The sequence below is a fragment of the Schistocerca nitens genome, chromosome 3 (assembly GCF_023898315.1).
Source record: "Schistocerca nitens isolate TAMUIC-IGC-003100 chromosome 3, iqSchNite1.1, whole genome shotgun sequence".
NCBI lineage: Eukaryota > Metazoa > Arthropoda > Insecta > Orthoptera > Acrididae > Schistocerca > Schistocerca nitens.
This window is the reverse complement of record NC_064616.1, coordinates 205,477,612-205,498,680: the sequence shown is the minus strand read 5'-3', so window position 1 is coordinate 205,498,680 and position 21,069 is coordinate 205,477,612. Positions and strand designations below refer to the sequence as shown.

The window sequence follows — 21,069 nt, the reverse complement described above, 5'->3', positions numbered from 1 at the left end:
TGCTTGTCGGAGGGGTATAATATTTTCTTTTGTGAAAGTAATTATTATTATCGTTCTGTTGTTGCTGGTGGTGACTGCAGTAATCATCATATTTGTGAATGTGGAATGGATTGTCAAGCAGGATATATGGTTCACAGTTGATAAAATGCTCCTAAGGGCCTTTCTTGTTGAGACGTTTGCAGCAGTTTTAAAAATTAACATTGCAGCACAAACTGTACAATACAACTGCCCTACTAACAAATAAACTCACTGGACAAAATATTAGTTGCCCTCCCCCTCCCCCCTCCCCCCCAAGAGCACACCATTCACTTAGGAGCATTGTAGAAAGCTTAGAAGTGGTATGAACCATCTGCTGCTGGCACAAAGTGTGGCAGTGAAGTGCTGTGTATGTTCTTGTTGGTTGTATCAGATCGGAGCACTAAGATGGGTCGATGTACAGATGTGATATAATGGCAGAAAGTAGCCCTCAGTGAAGTTCCTCGATTTGTCCGTGTGTCAACACAGACTGTCGGACACGTTTATGAGGAATGGTATATGACTGGAAGCCTTGTGGTGTGTTGCAAGAACAATGTGGTCTTAAGAAAGTTTATAGCTGAGATGACTGGAGATGAGTGTCACAACTCATCAGTTACAGTCAATTTCAGGCCCAATAGGAATTGCTGTTGTCAGGAAAAGCAGGTATGTCTCAACCGATTACTGAGCAGACGTTACAGAGGGAAGTGCATGCAATGTACCTTTGGAGTCCAGTATGTTACAAAATGTCATTGCTGACAGGGGCACATAAAGCTGAGTGTCTCCTCTGGGTCGAACGATGCGGAAACTGAATGGTAGCTAGTCAGCTATGTGGTCTGAAGAATTGTGTCTTTTCAAATGTTGTGAGGTGTCGAGTGCACTGACAGCTGAATGCAGGCCAGGTGTGGTTTTGAGATATTTTGGGGGTATTTTCTATATTGTAACTTGTTTCCACTCATTCAGATTACTGTGAACGTGAACTAGGATGTTTATTTCGACATTATTGCCGAGCAAATGCAGCCCCTTCTTCTGCGCCTTCATGATGAGTATGATGTAGGCATTCCAGTCTTCCAAGATCACAACAGCTCTGCTCATGGGGCTGCACATATACATTCTGCTTTGAAAAACGCTTGCAACACCCTATCACATCTCAGTTGGCCTGCTGAATCACCCATAGAAAATGTGTGGGACTGTTTGGAACAGCAATCAACATGCCTGGAGTAGTTATTAATGTGATTCTTAAAAAGCATAACTGTTCACAAACCTCTTTATTGTGTATACTGATTCGGTAATAACTGGATGATACATTTTATCGTTCATACTCTTTTTCTCTCTCTTAGCCATATAGTTTCTACTGTCTCATGGTACCCCTACCTATCTTTTTATTCCAAAGAAAACATTTTTTAGTTTTTCATAATACCTCAAATTATCATCTGCTGATTTTTTTAAAATCATTTTTAAAAGCTTTTATTAATTTTTTTAAAAGTTAAACTGAAAGGAGCTGTCGGTGTTCTGGCTGTTGTCACCACTGGGCAACTACTACACTGTTGGCATGAAATAGAGGTTCTGTGAGAATACTCCGCTGAGTGAGAATGACATAATACAGCCTTATTACTCTGCTTTCTCCACTTGAGCTGCGGAAGCACAAAAACCACTTAAACGACGTGATCCATGTAGACCTTTGCCATGTTCACAAAAATATTAGAAAAATCAGCTTTAGGACTACGATGAAACTGACAGGAGCCAACCAGATTTATAAACATATGTGATGTACATTTCCAAGTAGTATGCAGTGGAATGAAATTTTCACCTATTTCATACGTGGAAAAAACCTTGTTGGTCAGACAATTTATATACCGTACTGCATGACAATGTGAATGTCTACATCTACATACTCTGCAAGCTACCACATGGTGCATGGCAAGGGCATCATATACCACTGCTGGAGAAGCAACAGCCTCCTCCAGCTCCTCTCATGCAGAAGGGGTCCTTTGTGGCCCTTTCTCCTGTCTCCACTAATGCCACGGTGGACACTCGCCAGTGGCTCAAGGAGCCAAAAGTTGCAGGATGAACAGCTTCACAGTCTTCCTCCGTGCCTGAAGCTGCTTCGGAGAAATCTTCCCAGCAAGCCCCTAAAGAGAAGCAACAGAGCAAGCAAACTAAGAAGTCTGCTAAGAAACAGGACCCTCTGGTGGCCCCAACACCACCACTCCCTATCAGTTCTGCATCTGAGGATGCAGTGGAGATCTTAGCATCCCCTACGGACATGGATCTCACTGATGCTTAATCCACCATAGAAATGCCTACAAATAGTCAGAGGCAGTAGGTGACCCTGAGGCATAACCTGCCTCCTTGTGCACTTCATGGCTTCCCAGCCTCACGATAAAGTCATCCTCCAGTGGAATTGCGGCGGTTTTTTCCACCATCTGGCTGAGCTACGGTAACTGTAAAGCTTTACAAGTGCTTTCTGCAGTGCCACCCAGGAAACCTGGTTCCTGGCAATGCGGACCCCTGCCCTCTGTGGCTATAAGGGATATTACAGAAACTGTAGCAACTATAATAGAGTGTCAGGTAAAGTTTGTGTCTATGTCCTGAACTCAGTATTCAGTGAACCTGTGCCCGTTCAAACCCATCTTGAATGTGTAGCTGTCAGGATTTGGATGTTGCAGGAAATAACTGTCTGCAACGTATATCTTCCTCCAGATGTTGCAGTATCCCTGATTGCATTGGCTGCACTGATTGATCAACTCCTTAAACCTTTCGTACTTTGGGAAGATTTTAACGCTCATAACCTCTTTTGGGGTTGCACAGTTCTTACTTTCTGAGACTGAGATGTCGAAAAATTACTGTCACAACTCGACCTCTGACTCTGAAATACTGGGGCTGTCACACATTTCTGTGTGTCATATGGCACATATTCGGCCATTGATCTCTTGGTTTGCAATCCTGGCCTTCTCCCATCTATCCACTGGAGAGCACATGACGGGCTGTGTGGTAGTGACCACTTCCCATCTTCCTGTCACTGCCCTGGCGTCAGACCCACAGACGCCTGCCCAGATGGGCTTTAAACAAGGTGGACTGGGAAACTTTCACCTCTGGTGTCACCGTTGAATCTCCCCCGTTACGGTAATATTGATGTGGTGGTTCAGCAGGTAACGACGACGATGATCATTACTGTGGTGGAAGACGCGATCCCTCGTTCTTTAGGGTGCCCCTGGCGAAAAACAGTCCCTTGGTGACCACCGGAAGTTGCTAAGGCAATTAAGGAGTGTTGGCGAGCTCTGTAGTGGCATAAGTGGCACCCTTCCCTGGAGCACCTCATAGCCTTTAAATGGCTCTGAGCCCGTGTTCACCGGCTTATCAAAATGTGGAAACAGGAGTGTTGGGAGAGGTACGTGTCGACCATTGGGTGCCATACGTCACCTTCCCAAGTGTGGGCAAAGATCTAATGAGCTTTTGGGTATCAGACCCCAACAGGTGTTCCTGTTGTTAACATAAATGGCGTGTTATCTACCAACGCAAATGCAATTGCCGAGCACTTTGCTGAGCACATTGCTCGCATCTCTGAGTCTGAGAAATACCCCCCAGCCTTTCACACTCTTAAACAGCGGAGGGAAGAGAACATCCTCTCATTCACTACACGCCACAGTGAACCCTATAATGCCCCATTTACAGAGCGGGAGCTCCTCAGTGCCCTTGCACATTGCCTCGATACAGCTCCTGGGTCCGATCCGATCCATAGTCACATGATTAAACATCTCTCATCTGACTACAAGCAACATCTCCTCATGATCTTCAACTGGGTCTGGTGCGATAGCATCTTTCCATCGCACTGGCGGGAGAGCACCACCATACCAGTGGTCAGACCCGACAAAAACCCACTTGATGTCGATAGCTATCGGCCCATCCGCCTCACCAACATTTGTTGTAAGCTGCTGGAACATATGGTGTGTTGGCGGTTGGGTTGGGTCCTGGATTCATGTGGCCTACTGGCTCCACGCCAGGGCGGCTTCCGCCTGGGTCAGCTCTACTGCTGATAAACTTGTGTCCCTCGAGTCTGCCGTCTGAACAGCCTTTTCCAGACACCAACACCTTGTTGCCATTCTTTTTTATTTATGAAAAATGCATGACACCACCTGGCAACATCATAGCCTTGGCACATTATACGAGTGTTGTATTCGAGGCCCACTCCCGATTTTTATCCAGAATTTCCTGGCACTTTGTACTTTCTGTGTCCAAGTTGGTACCTCCAATAGTCGTCCCCCCCCCCCCCCCCCCCTCCCCATATCCAGGAGAATGGGGTCCTGCAGGGCTCTGTATTGAGTGTATATCTATCATTAGTGGCCATTAACGGTGTAGTAGCAGCAGCTGTAGGGCCATCCGTCTCACCCTCACTGTATGCAGAAAACTTCTGCTTTTCGTACTGCTCCACCAGTACTGCTGTTGCTGAGTGGCGCCTACAGGGAGCCATCTACAAGGTGCAGTCATGGTCCCTAGCCCACGGCTTTCAGTTTTCGGCGGCAAAGTCGTGTGTTATGCACTTCTGTCGGTTTCATACCATTCATCCGGAACCAGAACTTTACCTTACTGACACTCTCCTCACTGTAGTGGAGATGTACCAATTTTTAGGACTGGTTTTTTCCGCCCGATTGACTGGGCTTCCTTACCTTCGTTGTGGATGTGCTGGCAGCACCTCAATGCCTTCCTTTGCCTGAGCAACACCAATTGGGGTGCAGATCACTCTATGCTGCTGCAGCTATACAGAGCCCTTGTTCAATCCCGCCTTGACTATGGGAGTCTGTTTTATGGTTCGGTTGCACCCTCAGCATTGTGTTTACTCAACCCAGTGCGCCACTGTGGCGTTCGACTAGCAACGGGAGCTTTTAGGACAAGTCTGATGACCAGTGGCCTTGAGGAGGCTGGAGTTCCTCCATTGCAGGCCAGGCGTGCACAGCTTCTTGCCAGTTACGTTGGACACATTCGTAGTTCTCCTGCGCATCCAAATTACCATCTCCTTTTCCCACCCGCGGCGGTTCATCTCCCGCATCAGGGGCCCATGTCAAGGCTTACAATTGCAGTTCGCATCCGATTCCTTCTCTCCGTACTGGAGTCCTTGCCTTTACCACCTATACTCGAGGTCCAGTCTCGTACACCTCCATGGTGTACACATAGGCCGCACCTTTGCCTGGACCTTTCACATGGCCCAAAGGACTCGGTGCACCCCGCAGCTCTCTGCTGTCACTTCATCTCGAATCTTGACATGTACCGAGGCAATGAAGTGATTTACACCGATGGCACGATGGTTGATGGTCACGGCGGTTTTGCGTATGTCCATGGAGGACATATTGAACAGCATTCCTTGCACGATGGCTGCAGTGTTTCACTGCAGAGCTGGTGGCTATATCTTGTGCTCTTGAGCACATCCATTCATGACCTGGGGAGTCACTTCTGTCTACTGACTCCTTGAGCACTCTACAAGCTATCGACCAGTACTACCCTCGTCATCCTTTGATAGCGACCATCCAGGAGTCCGTCTATGCCCTGGAATGGTGCGGTCATTCAGTGGTGTTTGTGTGGATCCCAGGACACGTCGGAATCCCAGGCAATGAACATGCTGACAGGCTGACCAAGCAGGCAACACGGAAACCACTTATGGAGATCGGCATTCCAATAACTGACCTACGTTGGTTTTTACATTACAAGGTTTTTTGGTTTTGGGAGACGGAGTGGCATAGTCTCAGTTAGCACAACAAACTGCGAGCCATTAAGGAGACTACGAATGTGTGGCAGTCCTCCATGCGGGCCTCTTGCAGGGACTCTGTGGCTCTCCGCCGCTTGGGCGACCCACGGCTACCTCCTGCGCCGTGAATACTCAGTGTCGATGCGGCGCCTGGTTGACAGTGGCCCATATTGTGGTGCACTGTCCCACTTTGACTGCCCTGTGGCGAAATCTTCGTTTACCGGACTTGTTTGGAGCGAGACACCATATTGACCAACTATATGCCAGCTTTACAGCATTACAAATGAAAATCTGTAGAGTTCAAAGTAAGTAAGTATACAAGGTGGTTTTGAGGGTAAATTTATAGGCCAAGCAGTAAAACGATGATATCACCAAGGAGAATCTCAAGATGTTGTTGGATCATGCAAAACATAGACTGTTGCTCAGTCTCTGTACATTCAGTGAAATCTATACATTAAGCAGGTGGACTGCACCTGTTCATAGTCGAAGTGCTGGACAGCGGTGCAACACTTGTGATCAGTGTAGACAACGTCTAAGGCTGCAAAGCCCTGAAGGATTCAGAAGTCAAATCTGTTGTTCTTCTAACAAGGGAACCTCCCCATCGCACCCCTCTCAGATTTAGTTATAAGTTGGCACAGTGGATAGGCCTTGAAAAACTGAACACAGATCAATCGAGAAAACAGGAAGAAGTTTTGTCGAACTGTGAAAAAAATAAGCAAAATATACAAATTGAATAGTCGATGTGTAACATAAGTCACATCAAGGACCATGTTATATGACGAGAGCCGTGGTCTCGTGGTTAGCGTAAGCGACTGCGGTATGAGAGGACCTCGGTTCAAGTCTTCCCTACAGTAAAAATTTTAACTTTTTTATTTTCTAGCAATTGACGTGTGTCAATTATCAAAGTTCAGGCACTCACACAATCAACTTCGCTCTCGAAAATTCCAGGACATGTTCAGATTTGCTTGGACATATGCAGGATTTGACGGTCTACACGGAAAAAATTGGAAAACGTTAAAAACATATGTTTTGACAGAGCACAGGGAAAACTGTGTGACTGTGAAACTGTTGCATTCATTTGTTGCAGTTTATGTGACAAACTCTTATGTTTTCATCACTTTTTTGGGAGTTATTATCACATCCACAAGAAAACCTAAATCGGGCAAGGTAGAAGAATCTTTTTACCCATTCGCCAAGTGTACAAGTTAGGTGGGTCGACAACATATTCCTGTCATGTGACGCACATGCCGTCACCAGTGTCGTATAGAATATATCAGACGTGTTTTCCTGTGGAGGAATCGGTTGACCTATGACCTTGCGATCAAATGTTTTCGGTTCCCATTGGAGAGGAACGTACTTTCGTCTACTAATCGCACGGTTTTGCGGTGCGGTCGCACAACACAGACACTAAACTTATTACAGTGAACAGAGACGTCAGTGAACGAACTGACAGATCATAACTTTGCAAAAATAAATAAAGTAAAATTTTCACCTGAGGGAAGACTTGAACCAAGGACCTCTTGTTCCGCAGTTGTTCACGCTAACCACAGGACCACGGCACTCCTGAGCTCAAGCTATCGTTGATGTTGTATATATTGCATATGGACTACTCAGTTTGTATATTTTGCTTATTTTTTTCATTGTTCCACACAACTTCTTCCTGTTTTCTCGATTGATCTGTGTTCAGTTTTTCAAGGCCTGTCCACTCTGCCAACTTATAACTAAATCTGAGGGGGGTGCGATGGGGAGGTTCCCTTGTAAGTACTGCACACAGACCAGTAGTGAAGATGGTGAGGTCCAGGCTGCGTAAGCTGTTGTGTTTTTGTTGAGCATTTCATCCATGATGGGCTGGCCTAACTGCAGACCAGGAGAAATGGAAGGAAGCCAATCTTCTACATCCTGACCATTAAGTTCGTCCACAACAATGATAAGATAATGTAGAGTGTGAGTGTTTTAGGTATGGGTGACCTCTGGCTATCCAATTAAAGTGGACCCTTATGTGTCACCAAAGAGTTGTAACTAAAAATTATGGAGATGCCTTGTGAACTAAAGTGGGAATCACTGGAGAAAAGATGAGGCTCTTTTCATGGGCCACTATTGAGAAAATTTAGAGAACCAGCATTTCAAGCTGACAGCCAGAATGATTGTACTGCAACCAATCTGCAATTTGCGTAAGAACCATGAAAGTAAGATAAGAGAGAGTAGGGCCCATACAGAAACGTATAGGCAGTTGTTTTTCCTCGCTCTGCTTGCGAGGGGTACAGGAAAGGAAGTAAGGCACCCTCCACTCCGCCACACACCATACGGTAGCTTGCAGAGCGTGTATGTTGATGCAGATGAAAGGTAATGACACCAGAAGCTCCAGTGTAGATCTATAAATGTTTTAGAGTACTGTAAGGCAAATAAATGCTGGAGTTGTCTGTTCAAAATCCTTTCAAATAAATCTCTAGTTGGAAGGTTAAGTAACTCTCTCCTGCTTGCCCTGCCCTTTTTTGCAGTCTAATCAAACAATGAGGAGTGCCCAAATTAGGGACTGAGCAAAAATTAATGCAATATCCAATATTTTGTTCAAAGTATGGATGATGCTACCCAGCTGAGTTCAAAATCCTCCTTTGCCAGATAACTTTAAATTCCACATATATTACAATAATAACAGTATTACTTGGCTCATATATAATTTATGAGGGGAGAAAAATTCTTCAGTTTTATTTTATGTACATGTGCAGGGACTATTAGGCAAAGTCTTTCATGAGTGAGTCTTCTGGTAAAAATATGTCAGCTGTATGTTTGACTTTTTTTTATGGAATGTTACTACTTTGTGCATGAAATTACTCATTGCACTATGGGAGGCATTTTCTGAACTATTTCAGTATCTTACTAACTGGCTTTCAGGTGTTAGTAGTGATAAAAGGAGAGAGAGGGAGAGAGAGAGAGAGAGAGAGAGAGAGAGAGAGAGAGAGAGAGAGAACCTTCTCTGTATAGCTCCCATTTGCAAATAAGTCAGTCTGAAGAGCGAAACTTGTAGTAAATAAAGGATCATTTATCAGAAGCTCTTGGTGGTGGAAACATAATGTTTTTCAAATATATAAAAGATGTATTTTGTTTAACTCTGTTGCAGGCCGAATAATAGACTGTGCTTTCACATTGACTTTCAATCCAAAATACGATACACTTATTGAAGCTGTACGAGAAGCAACAAATACAGGAATAAGGGTAAGAATCTACTAGTTACAATCAGTAATTACTGGTAATGTTTCGTACAGCACTTTGTTATAGCTGTGTTTGCAGCACTAACCATTTTACAGAAACTTATAGGATTTTGATTTCCTCATGATATCTTTGTCAAAGAGAGTAATAATGCCATGTTATCTGAATGTGACAGAAATTATTGAGTGAGAAAATGTATAGTAAATGAAATTTATAAGAATATAGAAACAAATAATAGAAACTCCAAGTTGGAATAACAGTAATATAAGGAATAGGGTAGATTGCTAATCATCACAAAGATGACCCATTGAGTTGTCGACAAGCACAACTAAAAGCACAACTCACGCAGCTATCGACCAAAGTCTTCCTCAGCAAAGAAAGCGTACACAAATTCACACAAGCAGGTGCACCTCACACACACACGGCCACCACCGTCGGCGTCTCCAATTGGAGTTGCTGGTGGCAGTGGCCAAGTGTGCGTGAGTTGTGCTTGCTTGTGTGAATGTGTGTATGTTTTCTTTGCTGAGGAAGGCTTTGTTCGATAGCTGCATTTGTAACAGCCTTTTCTTTGTCACTGTCTGCAACTTAGGGGGTCATATTTATGGCAAGTAGCAATCTATACTATTCCTTATATTGTTGTTAAAGATATAGAAACATTTTTCACTTGTATTTCCATATTGTTTTGCTGATTGATTACAAAATATCTACTTTCAAGTAATTTAATTTGCTCTTCCAACACATCATTCAGTCCTGTAATCCTGGTCACAGTGTCTGCTAGTCCGTGTCCCAAATCCGCCTCCACACCTATCCACTTCACTAATCTGCTCTCACACCTTCCACTCTGTAATCACACACATGGCTCTGAGCACTATGGGACTCAACTGGTGTGGTCATCAGTCCCCTATAACTTAGAACTACTTAAACCTAACTAACCTAAGGACATCACACACATCCATGCCCCAGGCAGGATTCGAACCTGCGACCGTAGCAGTCGCACGGTTCCGGACTGCATGCCTAGAACCGCGAGACCACCGCGGCCGGCACTCTGTAATCACTTCATCTTTTATTCTTCCCCCACCCCTGTTTCCCAGCTACTCCACCATGTCATTGTGTATCTGCCCTCGCCAGAGCAATCTCATCTGTGTCAGATTCCTATCTTAATCTTAATATGTAAACATTCCATCATTTTTTTAAAAAATGTGATTTGTGCGTACATTGATATTATATTTCTAAATATGTCACCTTCTATTTTGTTTATTTCTATTTCATCACAAGGAGCAGGTGACGATATACTTAAAACAGATGCTCTGTGTTTGCACCGCTTCTGAATAATATAAAGAAATAAGCTTGAAAATACTACAGGCATACATTAGCAAACTGGTGTTATATTTAATGTTTCATAGTTTGTGGCTGTTTTTAAGTTCTATAAATTTATATATTTGCTAACATTTTTACTTTTTATCTACATCTAATCATGTGCAAGTAATTGGCAGCAAAAGGGAAGTGCAGGATTCACATGCAGTGCCCACGTTCCTTTCAGACTCCATGCACACCTGTTCCCATTTGGACCTCTCCTTCTGCACTGTCCACCTTGCCTGTCATCTCAAGTGGTCCGTTCTCTCTGACATGTGCTTGAGCGTCTATTTCCTGTGTGCTATCCTTTTGCTGACACCTACCCCGCCCATAGACACACCTATATGGGAACCTACCGAGGCTGACTGGAGGCTTTACTCCTCCCTTGTGATCTTCATCGAACAACGTTTCCCCTGTTGTGATGACCATGTGGACTACCTTGACAACGTTGTCCCTACTGCTGCAGAATGTTCCATTCCTTGCACTTCATCTTTACCTCACCTTGTCCTGGTTTGTTGGTGGACTGAGGCGTGCTGTGACGCAATTTGTGCACGGAGACGTGCTCTCGGTGTTTTTAACCATCATCGTATGATGGCAAACTGCATTCATTATAAACAATTGCACCTGCAGTGTCGTCGCATTCTTTGCGATAACAAAAAAGCTAGCTGGATTTCATTTACTAGTTCTTTTAACTGTTCCACTCCCTCTTCTGTTGTGTGGGCCAACCTGTGATGGCTCTCTGGGGCTAATGTCTATTCCCCAATTTCCAACCTGACCATAGCAGATGTTGTCATAGTGCTATCTCCAACTGGTTGGGCCACTATTTTGCGGAGATTTTGAACTCCACCCACAATCACCCTGTGCTCCTTCATGTAAAACAAGAAGAGGATCCTCGGGTGATAATCTGCCCTTCTCAGAATCGTGATTGCTACAATGCCACTTTTATGAGGGCTAGATCGTGCTCTCACTTCATCCCGATCCTCCGCCCCAGGGTCAGGTGACGTTCACATACAGATGTTGCATAACTTTGCAGGCAAGCACTTTCTCCTTCATACGTAGAATTGCATCTGGGCAGAGGGCATCTTTCCCACGTGCTGGCATGAAGCCACTGTCATACCCATACCTAAGTCTGGTAAGGACAAACACCTTCCTTGTAGCTACCACCCCTATTCTCTGACCAGTTTTGTGTTCACGTTGAGGGAACATATGATTCATGCCTGGCTGTTATGGTGGCTCAACTCTCACAGTTTACTAACCACTGCACGATGTGGATTTCGAGCGCGCCATTCTGCAGTTGACCGTCTTGTCACTTTGTCGTCCTATGTGATGAAAGGTTTCCTGCGGGAATACCAGACTGTGGCTGTGTTTTGCGATTTGGAGAAAGCCTATGACACCAGCTAGAGGATCCTCCGTACGCACTATACGTGGGGCTTCTGAGGTGGCATTCCCTGTTTTCTTCAGGAATTTTTAAAAGACAGAGTTTTCAAGGTACATGTGGATTCTGCCTTGTTGGACACCTTTATCCAGGAAAACAGGTTGCCTCAGGGTTCCATTCTGAGCGTCATGCTCATTGCTATCGCCACTAATCGTATTATGGCGAGTCTCCCACTGGGCATCTCTGGCTCTCTTTTTGTTGATGATTTTGTGATCTATTGTAGTCTCCATGGACTTGTCTCCTTGAGCAGCATCTTCAGTGTTGTCTCAATTGTCTTTACTTGTGGAGCATCGACAGTGGCTTTTACTTTTCCGCTGACAAAACTGTTAGTACAAATTTCTGGCTGCACAATTGGTTTCTTCCACCATCTTTACATCTTGGTCCCATTGCTCTTTTGTTAGTTGAAACTACGAAATTCCTGGGGCTTATGCACGATAGGAAACTTTCTTGGTCATCCCATGTCTTACATGGCCGCTCGATGTATGCGGTCCCTCCTTCGATGACTCCTTTGATCGCCAGTATGGGGCACATTCCTGATCTCTGTTACCTCCTGGAGTTTGCTTTCGGATATTTCTCTGGCGGCTTAACTGCACGCTACTTGCCACTTTACCAGTGGGTGTGAACCCTTCACTACCTTGGCTTCCTGTGCCAGCTCATGTCTGCCTTGGACTTCACTCACTCTCTCTATCGTCATAAGTTTCTCGACATTCCCACAGAACTTCGCAATAGTGCCTTTGTGTACACTGATGGCTCTCGGACTAAATGTGGTGTCGGGCGTGACTTCATCATTGGTACCGACGCTTTTCAGTATTGGCTTCTGGAACACTGCTCAGTATTTACAGCAGAGCTCATTGCCCTGTATTAGGCCATCCAACTCTCTCAGTGCCCTTCAGAGCCTGTGTGTGCTGTACACCACTCATCCCTTAGTGCAATGGGTCCAGGAAAGCTTTCACTTGCTCACTCTTACTGGAGCTGTTGCGATGTTTATATAGGGTCTCTTCTGGTCTGACGGGCAATGAGGCCGCTGACGCTGCTGCCGAGGCTGCAGTCCTTGAACCTTAGCCCACTAGTTCCTCCATTCCCTCAGATGATCTCTGTGGTGTCCTCTGTCATCAGGTGGTGTCACTTTGGCACCACCACTGGTCTTTCCTTCGTGGGAACAAGCTCTAGGGAATTAAACCTCCGCAAGCAGCTTGGCCAACCTCCTCTTGTGCCTCTTGTTGTGAGGAGATTATTTTAGCTAAGTTGCATATTGGGTACTATCGTTTTAGCCATTGCCATTTGTTAAGTGGTGATTCCCCACCACTTTATGCTCATTGTCCTCAACCGTTGATGGTTTACCATTTCCTGATGGAATGCTCTTTTTTTAACCACTTAAATTCTCATTTAAGTTTCGCCATCTAAGTTATTGGCCGTTTTAGTGAACGACATGCAATCTGCTGAGTGCCTTTTACTTTTTATCCATCGTAGCATTTTGGTGAAGGACATTTAATCTTTAGTTCGGGACATCTATTGTCTCTCTGGAGTATTTTATTGATCTTTCTGAAAGTCCACGTTTTTAGCTGTATTTCCTTCCGTCAATTGGGCTTTGTGTGTTGTTGTTTTTAACTCCTTTTTTTGTCTTCATGTTCTGCATTTCTGACATGGGCGTGTATGACCCTAGTTGTTTTTATGCCCTAAAACAAGACAAAACAAATGAAAACAAGGATGGACTTGGCAAAGTCCTTCACACCTTCTTCCAATCCCTGCAATGGTAACACTTCTTTGTCACCAATCCCTCCAACCGAAGCCAACCTAATCCCAACACTGAACCTTGCCTCTCCCAGTTCATACCACCATCCAACTGTGATCCCTCCCCAAACAGCCCTCTGGTCACCTCCGCTTACCTCCAACTTATCCTCACCGTCCTCCCCAAGTCCATTCCTAAGAACACCAACCTTTCAGCAAAATAAACGACAGCCATAGGCAGCTTCAAAACATAGCTTGGATGTTGTGTTGGACTTCTTGGATGTAATTACACTGGCAGAGTTTATAGGTGAAGGAGTCAGACAGTTGGCAAAGGCCTTCCACCAGGTAGTCACAGTAGTTCATAATGACAGTAGTGGAACCTTTGTCTGCAGGTGGGATGATCAGGTGAGGATCTGTTTTGAGGCTGTGTATGACTGTTCTTTCTTCTGCTGAAAGATTGGTGTTCTTACAAAGAAATTCTTGGAAGCTGGCCCAGGGGTGGTTTTGTGGAGTGGGAGGGGCGGGGAGGATTGCTGTGTGTGTGTGTGTGTGTGTGTGTGTGTGTGTGTGTGTGTGTGTGTGTGTGTTTCCTTTCTTTTCTGAATAAGGCTTTGGCTGAAAGTGTGGTGTGTAACAGTCTTTTCTTTGTGCCTGTCTTCAACTCATCACATCGTCTTTTCATAATTGTTCAAAATTAAATGCAGTAACTGTGAAAGGTCATAAACAGAAATCAAAACAGCCTCTCCACATTAAGTACATATCTTCAAGACAATAAACACTCATCTTCAAGACAATAAACACTCTAGAGTTGATATAAACACTAATCCTACTAGTCTTCATAGTCCCGAAAAAGGAAGCTACATGAGCATCTCAGAGGCAATAGAAATCTACACACATTTTGCAAAAAATCCAAATAACATAATAAATGAACAAACAGAGCTCAGAAAGAAAGAAATATTGAGAACATTGATGAAATTCTTGTTGATAATAGATAATTCAGAATGAAAGCAATCCTCTACTTTATGTATGATAGAAATTGATTTCTGTCAAACATAAAAATTTAAAAACAAACCATATGTCTGATACATTGATTGATAATATAATGATCATGTATGAATATTACAAACAAAAGTACATCCTATTTGAAAAATAGCATTTATAATCTTATTACGCCACTGAACTCCTTGTGGCCTTTGTGTCAAAACTCGAAATACTCGAATATTCACACCACTGTCAGTAGTCATACCAAAATATGTATTGTTTATGAACATAATCTCTACTTTCGCAGAATAGTTCCTGGAACAAACTGATATTGATGGAGAAGGTTGAAGCAAATCAGTTTCTGTAATATGTGAAAGATATATGTTAATTTTGTAGTTGAGAGTAAAAAAAAGAAAAAAAAATTCCTAATGTGTTCATAATTTTATCAACAGTCAACAGTTTTATTTTCTCCTCTGATTTGTTATTTACTGTTCTAGGTAATGTTTCATTATATCCATATATAATTGTTGCTCCAGTCAGTTATATTTGTGTAATTAATAAATTCAGTTTTGTACTGAAATAACCTCAGACTCTGCTTCATGATTTTTCTCATCATATATGCTCTATTCGGATCAGAATGTAAAACACTGTGTGTCAGAACATCTACTTTCCACTGGATTAAAGTTAAATCTGCCATTTAACTAGCAGAACATTAAATTCAAGCAGTTATTGTAAAACTTTATAACATGCAACCATAGTTGTCATTTATAGTAATATGCTATTTACTTTACACGTTTAAATCAAGTAATGAAGAATGACATATGGTAACATTGCACCATATCAGAGAAACTGCGCTGCTGCGTTATAATACTTCCAATTGGGTGAAGGCATTAAAAATTTTCAGTAGTGACGTTTCTTTAAGTGGTTTTGATAAATTTTATGGTTATTTTTTACTCCTAGAAAAAGTTTTGAAAATGATCATTTTAGTTTTCCTGAAATTGTTTCCACAAAACAAATATAGGTACACGTAATACGAAAAATGACAACTGCAATGGGAAGCTGTTTGCAAAATGATGAATGCTTAAAGTCCTGAAAATAATTTATATCACCTGCCCATGATAAGAGGACAATAAATTTACTGTACTCCACCACACTGGTCAAAACATGTATCAATCATTTATTTACAGTAGGCAAAAAAGTTATAGAGCATCCTCCTCATAACCTGGATTTACGATATGTGAATTTGTTGTACTGTATATGCAGACTCTGGTAGAACAGCGGTTGTTTCTGTAAAGGAACAGCTTTGGTAGGTGTATAGTGGTGCATGTGTCAAGATATTTGAAACAATTTGGAAGGAAAAACAAAGTTTGGTGACTGCGTTTCGAAGTTAAAGGAAGTGAGCTCAGTTCAATGTCCTGTTGACCTTGAGGTTGTAAAGGATGGAAATGTTGATGAGATGCACTGAGTGTAGTGAAAATTATTTTACATAAGTGTGGCAGCATTGCAAAACTTGACTGTAATTATTTTTAATGTTGCCACTGCTCACCCTGTCCTCCTTTTTTGGTGTATTCATTATTGGCATGAGAGGAGGAGATTGTTGAAAGACAAACATATATAAACTACTGCAATAAGTCGATGGAAGCATCACTCTCATTATTCTCAATTGCTTTACCTGTATTTCTCAGATTATTAAATAAATGGTCCCGATAACAAATTCACGTCGGTGACATTTAAAATGTGTGGAAGAGAGTAACTTGCATGTAAGACTGTCTGTTAATTGAATTGTCGGTTTCAGAATTGTTAGTATTTGGACATGATGCTGCAGGATGAATGTTCCTCCTCTAACATTGGTTTTCATTTCATTACAAATATTTTTTTCCTACACATCTTGGGCATGCAAAAGTATTATAGTTCATTGTGCCTCAAATTTGTTGATGGAAATTTTCTGCAAGTAGTCTTTAAATAATTGGAGAGAGGGTGAAGAAATAAATTTTTTTACAAGCTGGGAATTTTTATTAGTAATAGGAAAAGATCAGATTGGGAGTGGTTGTCACTCGTATTTTTCAGGTGCACAGTACCAATTTTTCAACATATTTTTGTGTACTGAGAAGTCTCATGTTGTTTGCTGTCGCTAGATTTACGTAGAATACTATGTGATTATTGCTACATCACTTTTTTTTAATTTAATGACATTCCACACGGTTTTCTTGACAAGCTTCAAAATATTTTTCAGTGTGCCGGTATTGATGTTCCACTTTGTGATGTTGGTGCAGAGATCCAGGAAGTGATGGAATCATATGAGGTGGAAATTGATGGCAAAACATATCCAGTAAAATCAATTCGCAATCTTAATGGTCACTCCATATCACAGTACAGTGAGTAATTTATTTTATTGTTATTGTGAACTACAGTTAAAGTTATAATGTTAATATTGTACAGTAAAACACTGATTGTGCTTGTGTCAAGCAAGAATAGGGATAGGCTTGTGTGTGAAATGCAGACAGAGATCAAAGCACAGAAATATTTATGTTGGTGTTAGCTCAGATGGAACAGACAATCATAGGTATTGTTTTATACTAGACTAAAGAAAATATCAAGTTATAACTCTTTTCCCCTCATGTGTTTTAATTCAGTTGTATTACATGAATTGTTTTCTGTGCTTTCCTTTTTTTATGTTATTTGTATTCAAAATGTGTATCAAATATTATAGATCGATATTTGGTAGACAGTGGTCAGTTTGACCCCTACTTTATTATGACTATCGTCCTTGTAAAGTTCTAGTGTGATGAAATGGGATGTCTGTGCTTTCGCTTAGTAAATTCAGGAAAAGACTTGTTGTCCAAACCTAAAATGTGGTCATTTTGAATCTGTTTTTGTTTGTCATCACTCATCACCTGCTAATGGTTTACTACAAAATGCAAGTGGCTCTTATTCCTAACAGAGACATCAACACTACCATGGAACATGTGTAAAATGAGAAACTCACTCCCAGGAATTATCGACAGAACTTCTTCAGAGATGAATTGTTGCACTCTGGACCAGTTAATGGAACATACAAAATCCTTATGTCTGCTACACTTTTTGAGGAAAAAAAAAAAAACAATCTGATCTTTTCATGAATTACTTTCCTTTTTTTCAGATAGATATTTCCATCATTACAATCATGATGGCCAATGCTATATGCAGAGAGTAGCTTCAGTCATTTCTCACACTGGTGTGGTTTCTTGGCAGACAAAATTTGCTGCAGTGGTGCCACTGTGGCACAGGGCAGCATCAGAGCGATGGCAGTGCTATTTCAACTAGTGCAGTGAAATTTGCAGTAGCAGCTTCAAGCTTGAAGACTTTGTACATTTCAAAGCAAAATATTGTATGCAATTAGGGGTAATAGTACGTCATTTGACAATGAACGGGCTCTTATGATTTGCTGCTCAGCAGAATATTTTTGTCGCTAATAATGTGGTTGAGTTATAAACTGCGTTTTTTTTTTAATGATTGTAGTTTTATTTTCATTTATTTATCAGTTTCGTGGACCCTGTATTTGAAAGTGAAATCTGTTTCTGCTTATTGCCCTCACTTTTCTTGACACATTATCTTCCATCCAAGTCCTTGGGAAAAAGGCACTTTATATTTTCTGATTGGACTTGCAGATGTAAATGTTGAAACATAATAGCAGTGTTTACTAGGAATTATTATACAGGACCCTTATTTTGGCACCAGTCTGTCTTGAGAGTTGAGAGTGTGACAGTGAGTGAAGATGACCATAGTGGTGAGTGTGCAGAGGACAGAAGTGCATTGACTAAGCATTTCAAAACCTCTGCTGTGTGCTGAGACAGACAGGATCACAATTGTAGAGAACAATAGCATACTAGGAATGAATTATTGTGTGTATAGGAGAATTAATATTATTCATAATATTATGAACTGTACTAGAAAGTGAATAAAGGAGGAAGGATGGACTCATTTATATGAGAGATGTTTCAGTCTCAAAAACAGTAGAACCACTTAAGAGGCTACCAATTAATGCTGAAGACTTTTTCAGAAAAACAAGTTGGTGATGCAGGACTTAAATTTAAAAAAATAAAAGTACTAAAAATGTATGCTAACACCACAAGTTTGAATAGATGAGAAACCACTGTGACACACAACTGAGGTGGACAGAGTGAACAATGGCAAACTGTATGCAAATCCAAAAACACAATTCAAGTGTGAAGCCAAGGATCATCAACAGCATACAAACGAAGCCTGAATAAAATACTGAGAGAAATAACCAAGAGCAAGAAGGTTACTGTTTTTGAATAATAATGTTGGTGACACTTCGGACACACCAACATAACTGGCTGAGCGACTTGCACCTACTTTCCTCATAGCCTATGCTGCCAGAGGGTCACAGCAACTGATGCAGTACCCATACACATTGCTCCTAGTCTCACATTAAACCCATAGAATTCTATATGGGCAAAGCTGGTGTGTGTGTGTGTGTGTGTGTGTGTGTGTGTGTGTGTGTGTCTTGTTGTCATTGTCCAAATTCTCCGATGATTCTAAATCCCTAAATCCCTTCCACCTTCAGTAGGTGTGTAGGATCAGAATTGATGAGACGTGTTTCACGTGCCAGGTAGGTGGTGAGGGTTGTATGGCTAGCCCTCCAGTGACTCCAGTGGGACCTCAGTTTCCAGGTTTTCCATTCCTACGGCATCTTCCTAATTCTCTTGTCTGATCTACTACACTCACAAGTGTGAGTTTTGTGGAATTCCTACAGTGCCACACTCGACCTAGGTTAATTCTGCTGTGAGCCATGTGAGTCCTAAGTTGAGCTGGCTGCTTCTGACTGAAATGAATCTAGTATGAGTGCACTGCCTGCTGTTACAATTTGAGATAGGGCTATACTAGACACGGCCTACACCTGAATAAGAGGGGGAAGGATGGGTTGGCTGAGCTTCTTTCAGAAAATGTACAGGGGCCCACCAACACACAATCTGAGATCCCTGTGGTTATTGGTATCACAGAGGTACCATTTTTAGGTTAGAATCAAGATTCAGGCATCCTGCTTTGAAAGAAATAAAAATAACAGAAGAGGCCCACAAAATGCTCAAGAAAGTGCAGCAAAGTAAGATTAGCTTATTTCATCAAAATATTAGGGGACTGAATAAGGTACAGGAGCTTCTTATCTGTTTGGAAAATTTAGAGATCTCTGAAAAAATGGTCAACCTGTGCCTATCTGACCACCACATAACCACAGAGTTAGATAAGTTACATGTAAAGGATTATACTCTAGCCTATTACTCATGCAGAACAAATACGGGAAAGGAAGGCAATACAAGTTCAAAAACATTGAGACAAGTAGATATGTAGTGATCTTCACATAGAAGTGTGTGCTTGTGAATCAATATCAAAAAATAGTTCACTTTAATTATAATATAGATTCTCACTATGACCCCATAGGAAATCCTAGGTCTAACCACTGTGTTGTATATCCAGTGCATACCTCTGGGACTTAGGCCCCAGTTTTTGCCACAAGCCCTCCTAGTATGGAAATGCACATTTTGGAACTCCTAAAACAACTTAGTTCAGCCTCATTTGCACTTCAAATCATTGCAAATGTTGAGGAGAGACATATTTTGTATATTTTCATTCAATATCATATGGAATAATGTTCTGGGGTAACTCACTTTTAAGAAAGGAAATCTTTATTGCTCAAAAATGTACTGTAAGAATAATATCCTGTTCTCGCTCATAATCATCTTGCAGGCATCTGTTTAAGTAGTTGGGAATTCTGACTACTGCGTGAACATTGTTGTAAATAATCCACTGCACTTCAAAAAGAACAGTGATGTACGTAATTACAATGCCAAAAGGAAAAATGACATTCAGTTCTCCACATTAAAGTTGTCTTTAGCATAAGAGGTGGTGCACAGTGCCACAACCAAAATTTTTGATAACTTACACAGTGGTGTAAAATGTCTGACAGACAGCAAAGTAAAATTTGAAAACAAACTGAAAGTTTCTCCTTAACTCCTTCTGTTCCACAGAAGAATTACTAGCATTGTAATGTGTAAAAGGCATTGGATAGGAATTCCTAACTCACATCTGTAGATTTAATTTAATTAAAAAAAACTTATAAATGTTCAGCATAAAGCCATATTTGCAAATTAATGTGAAATGTGAACGTGAAATGACTCATTGCACATCATTACGATTTGCATGAAAAATGATCCATAGGACATAAAACTAACTAACTGCAATTTCTGCTGAGGCATTGAGATTGTTGGTTCAGGAAGTGACTCAGACTCCATGGGTTGCCAGTCCTGCACTGGTTCGCATGTTGGCTGCTGCCATTGCTGGTGGTGATGGTTCGGGTGTGGCTGTGTTTGGCATGTGAATTTAGGTGCATTGACAGTGTGTGTGGGAATGCTCTGAAAGCCTCGTCACCGAGACTGGTTTGTAGTCCTGCGCTGGGTTGGAGTGGAGGGTACTCGTGCATGTGTCATGGCTGCACTGGTTTTGGTGACAGAGCAGATTCTCCTGCCTGGCCACAGTGAGGATATTTGGCACCCCCTCATGGCTCAGAATGATACCGGGTGCCAAACCCAGCTTACAGTGGAACGTGAAACCCGCC

At 42.1% G+C, this 21,069-nt stretch overlaps 1 protein-coding gene across 1 annotated transcript in view; it reads left to right on the top strand.

Moving 5' to 3' along the window:
• LOC126248149 (methionine aminopeptidase 2-like) overlaps positions 1–21,069 on the top strand; it is a 135,801-nt gene that overhangs the window by 79,028 nt on the left and 35,704 nt on the right. The window contains exons 6-7 of the mRNA XM_049948885.1: positions 8,871–8,965; positions 16,690–16,831. Of these exons, the coding sequence (XP_049804842.1) occupies positions 8,871–8,965; positions 16,690–16,831 (237 nt within the window). The remainder of the gene's footprint in view (positions 1–8,870; positions 8,966–16,689; positions 16,832–21,069) is intronic.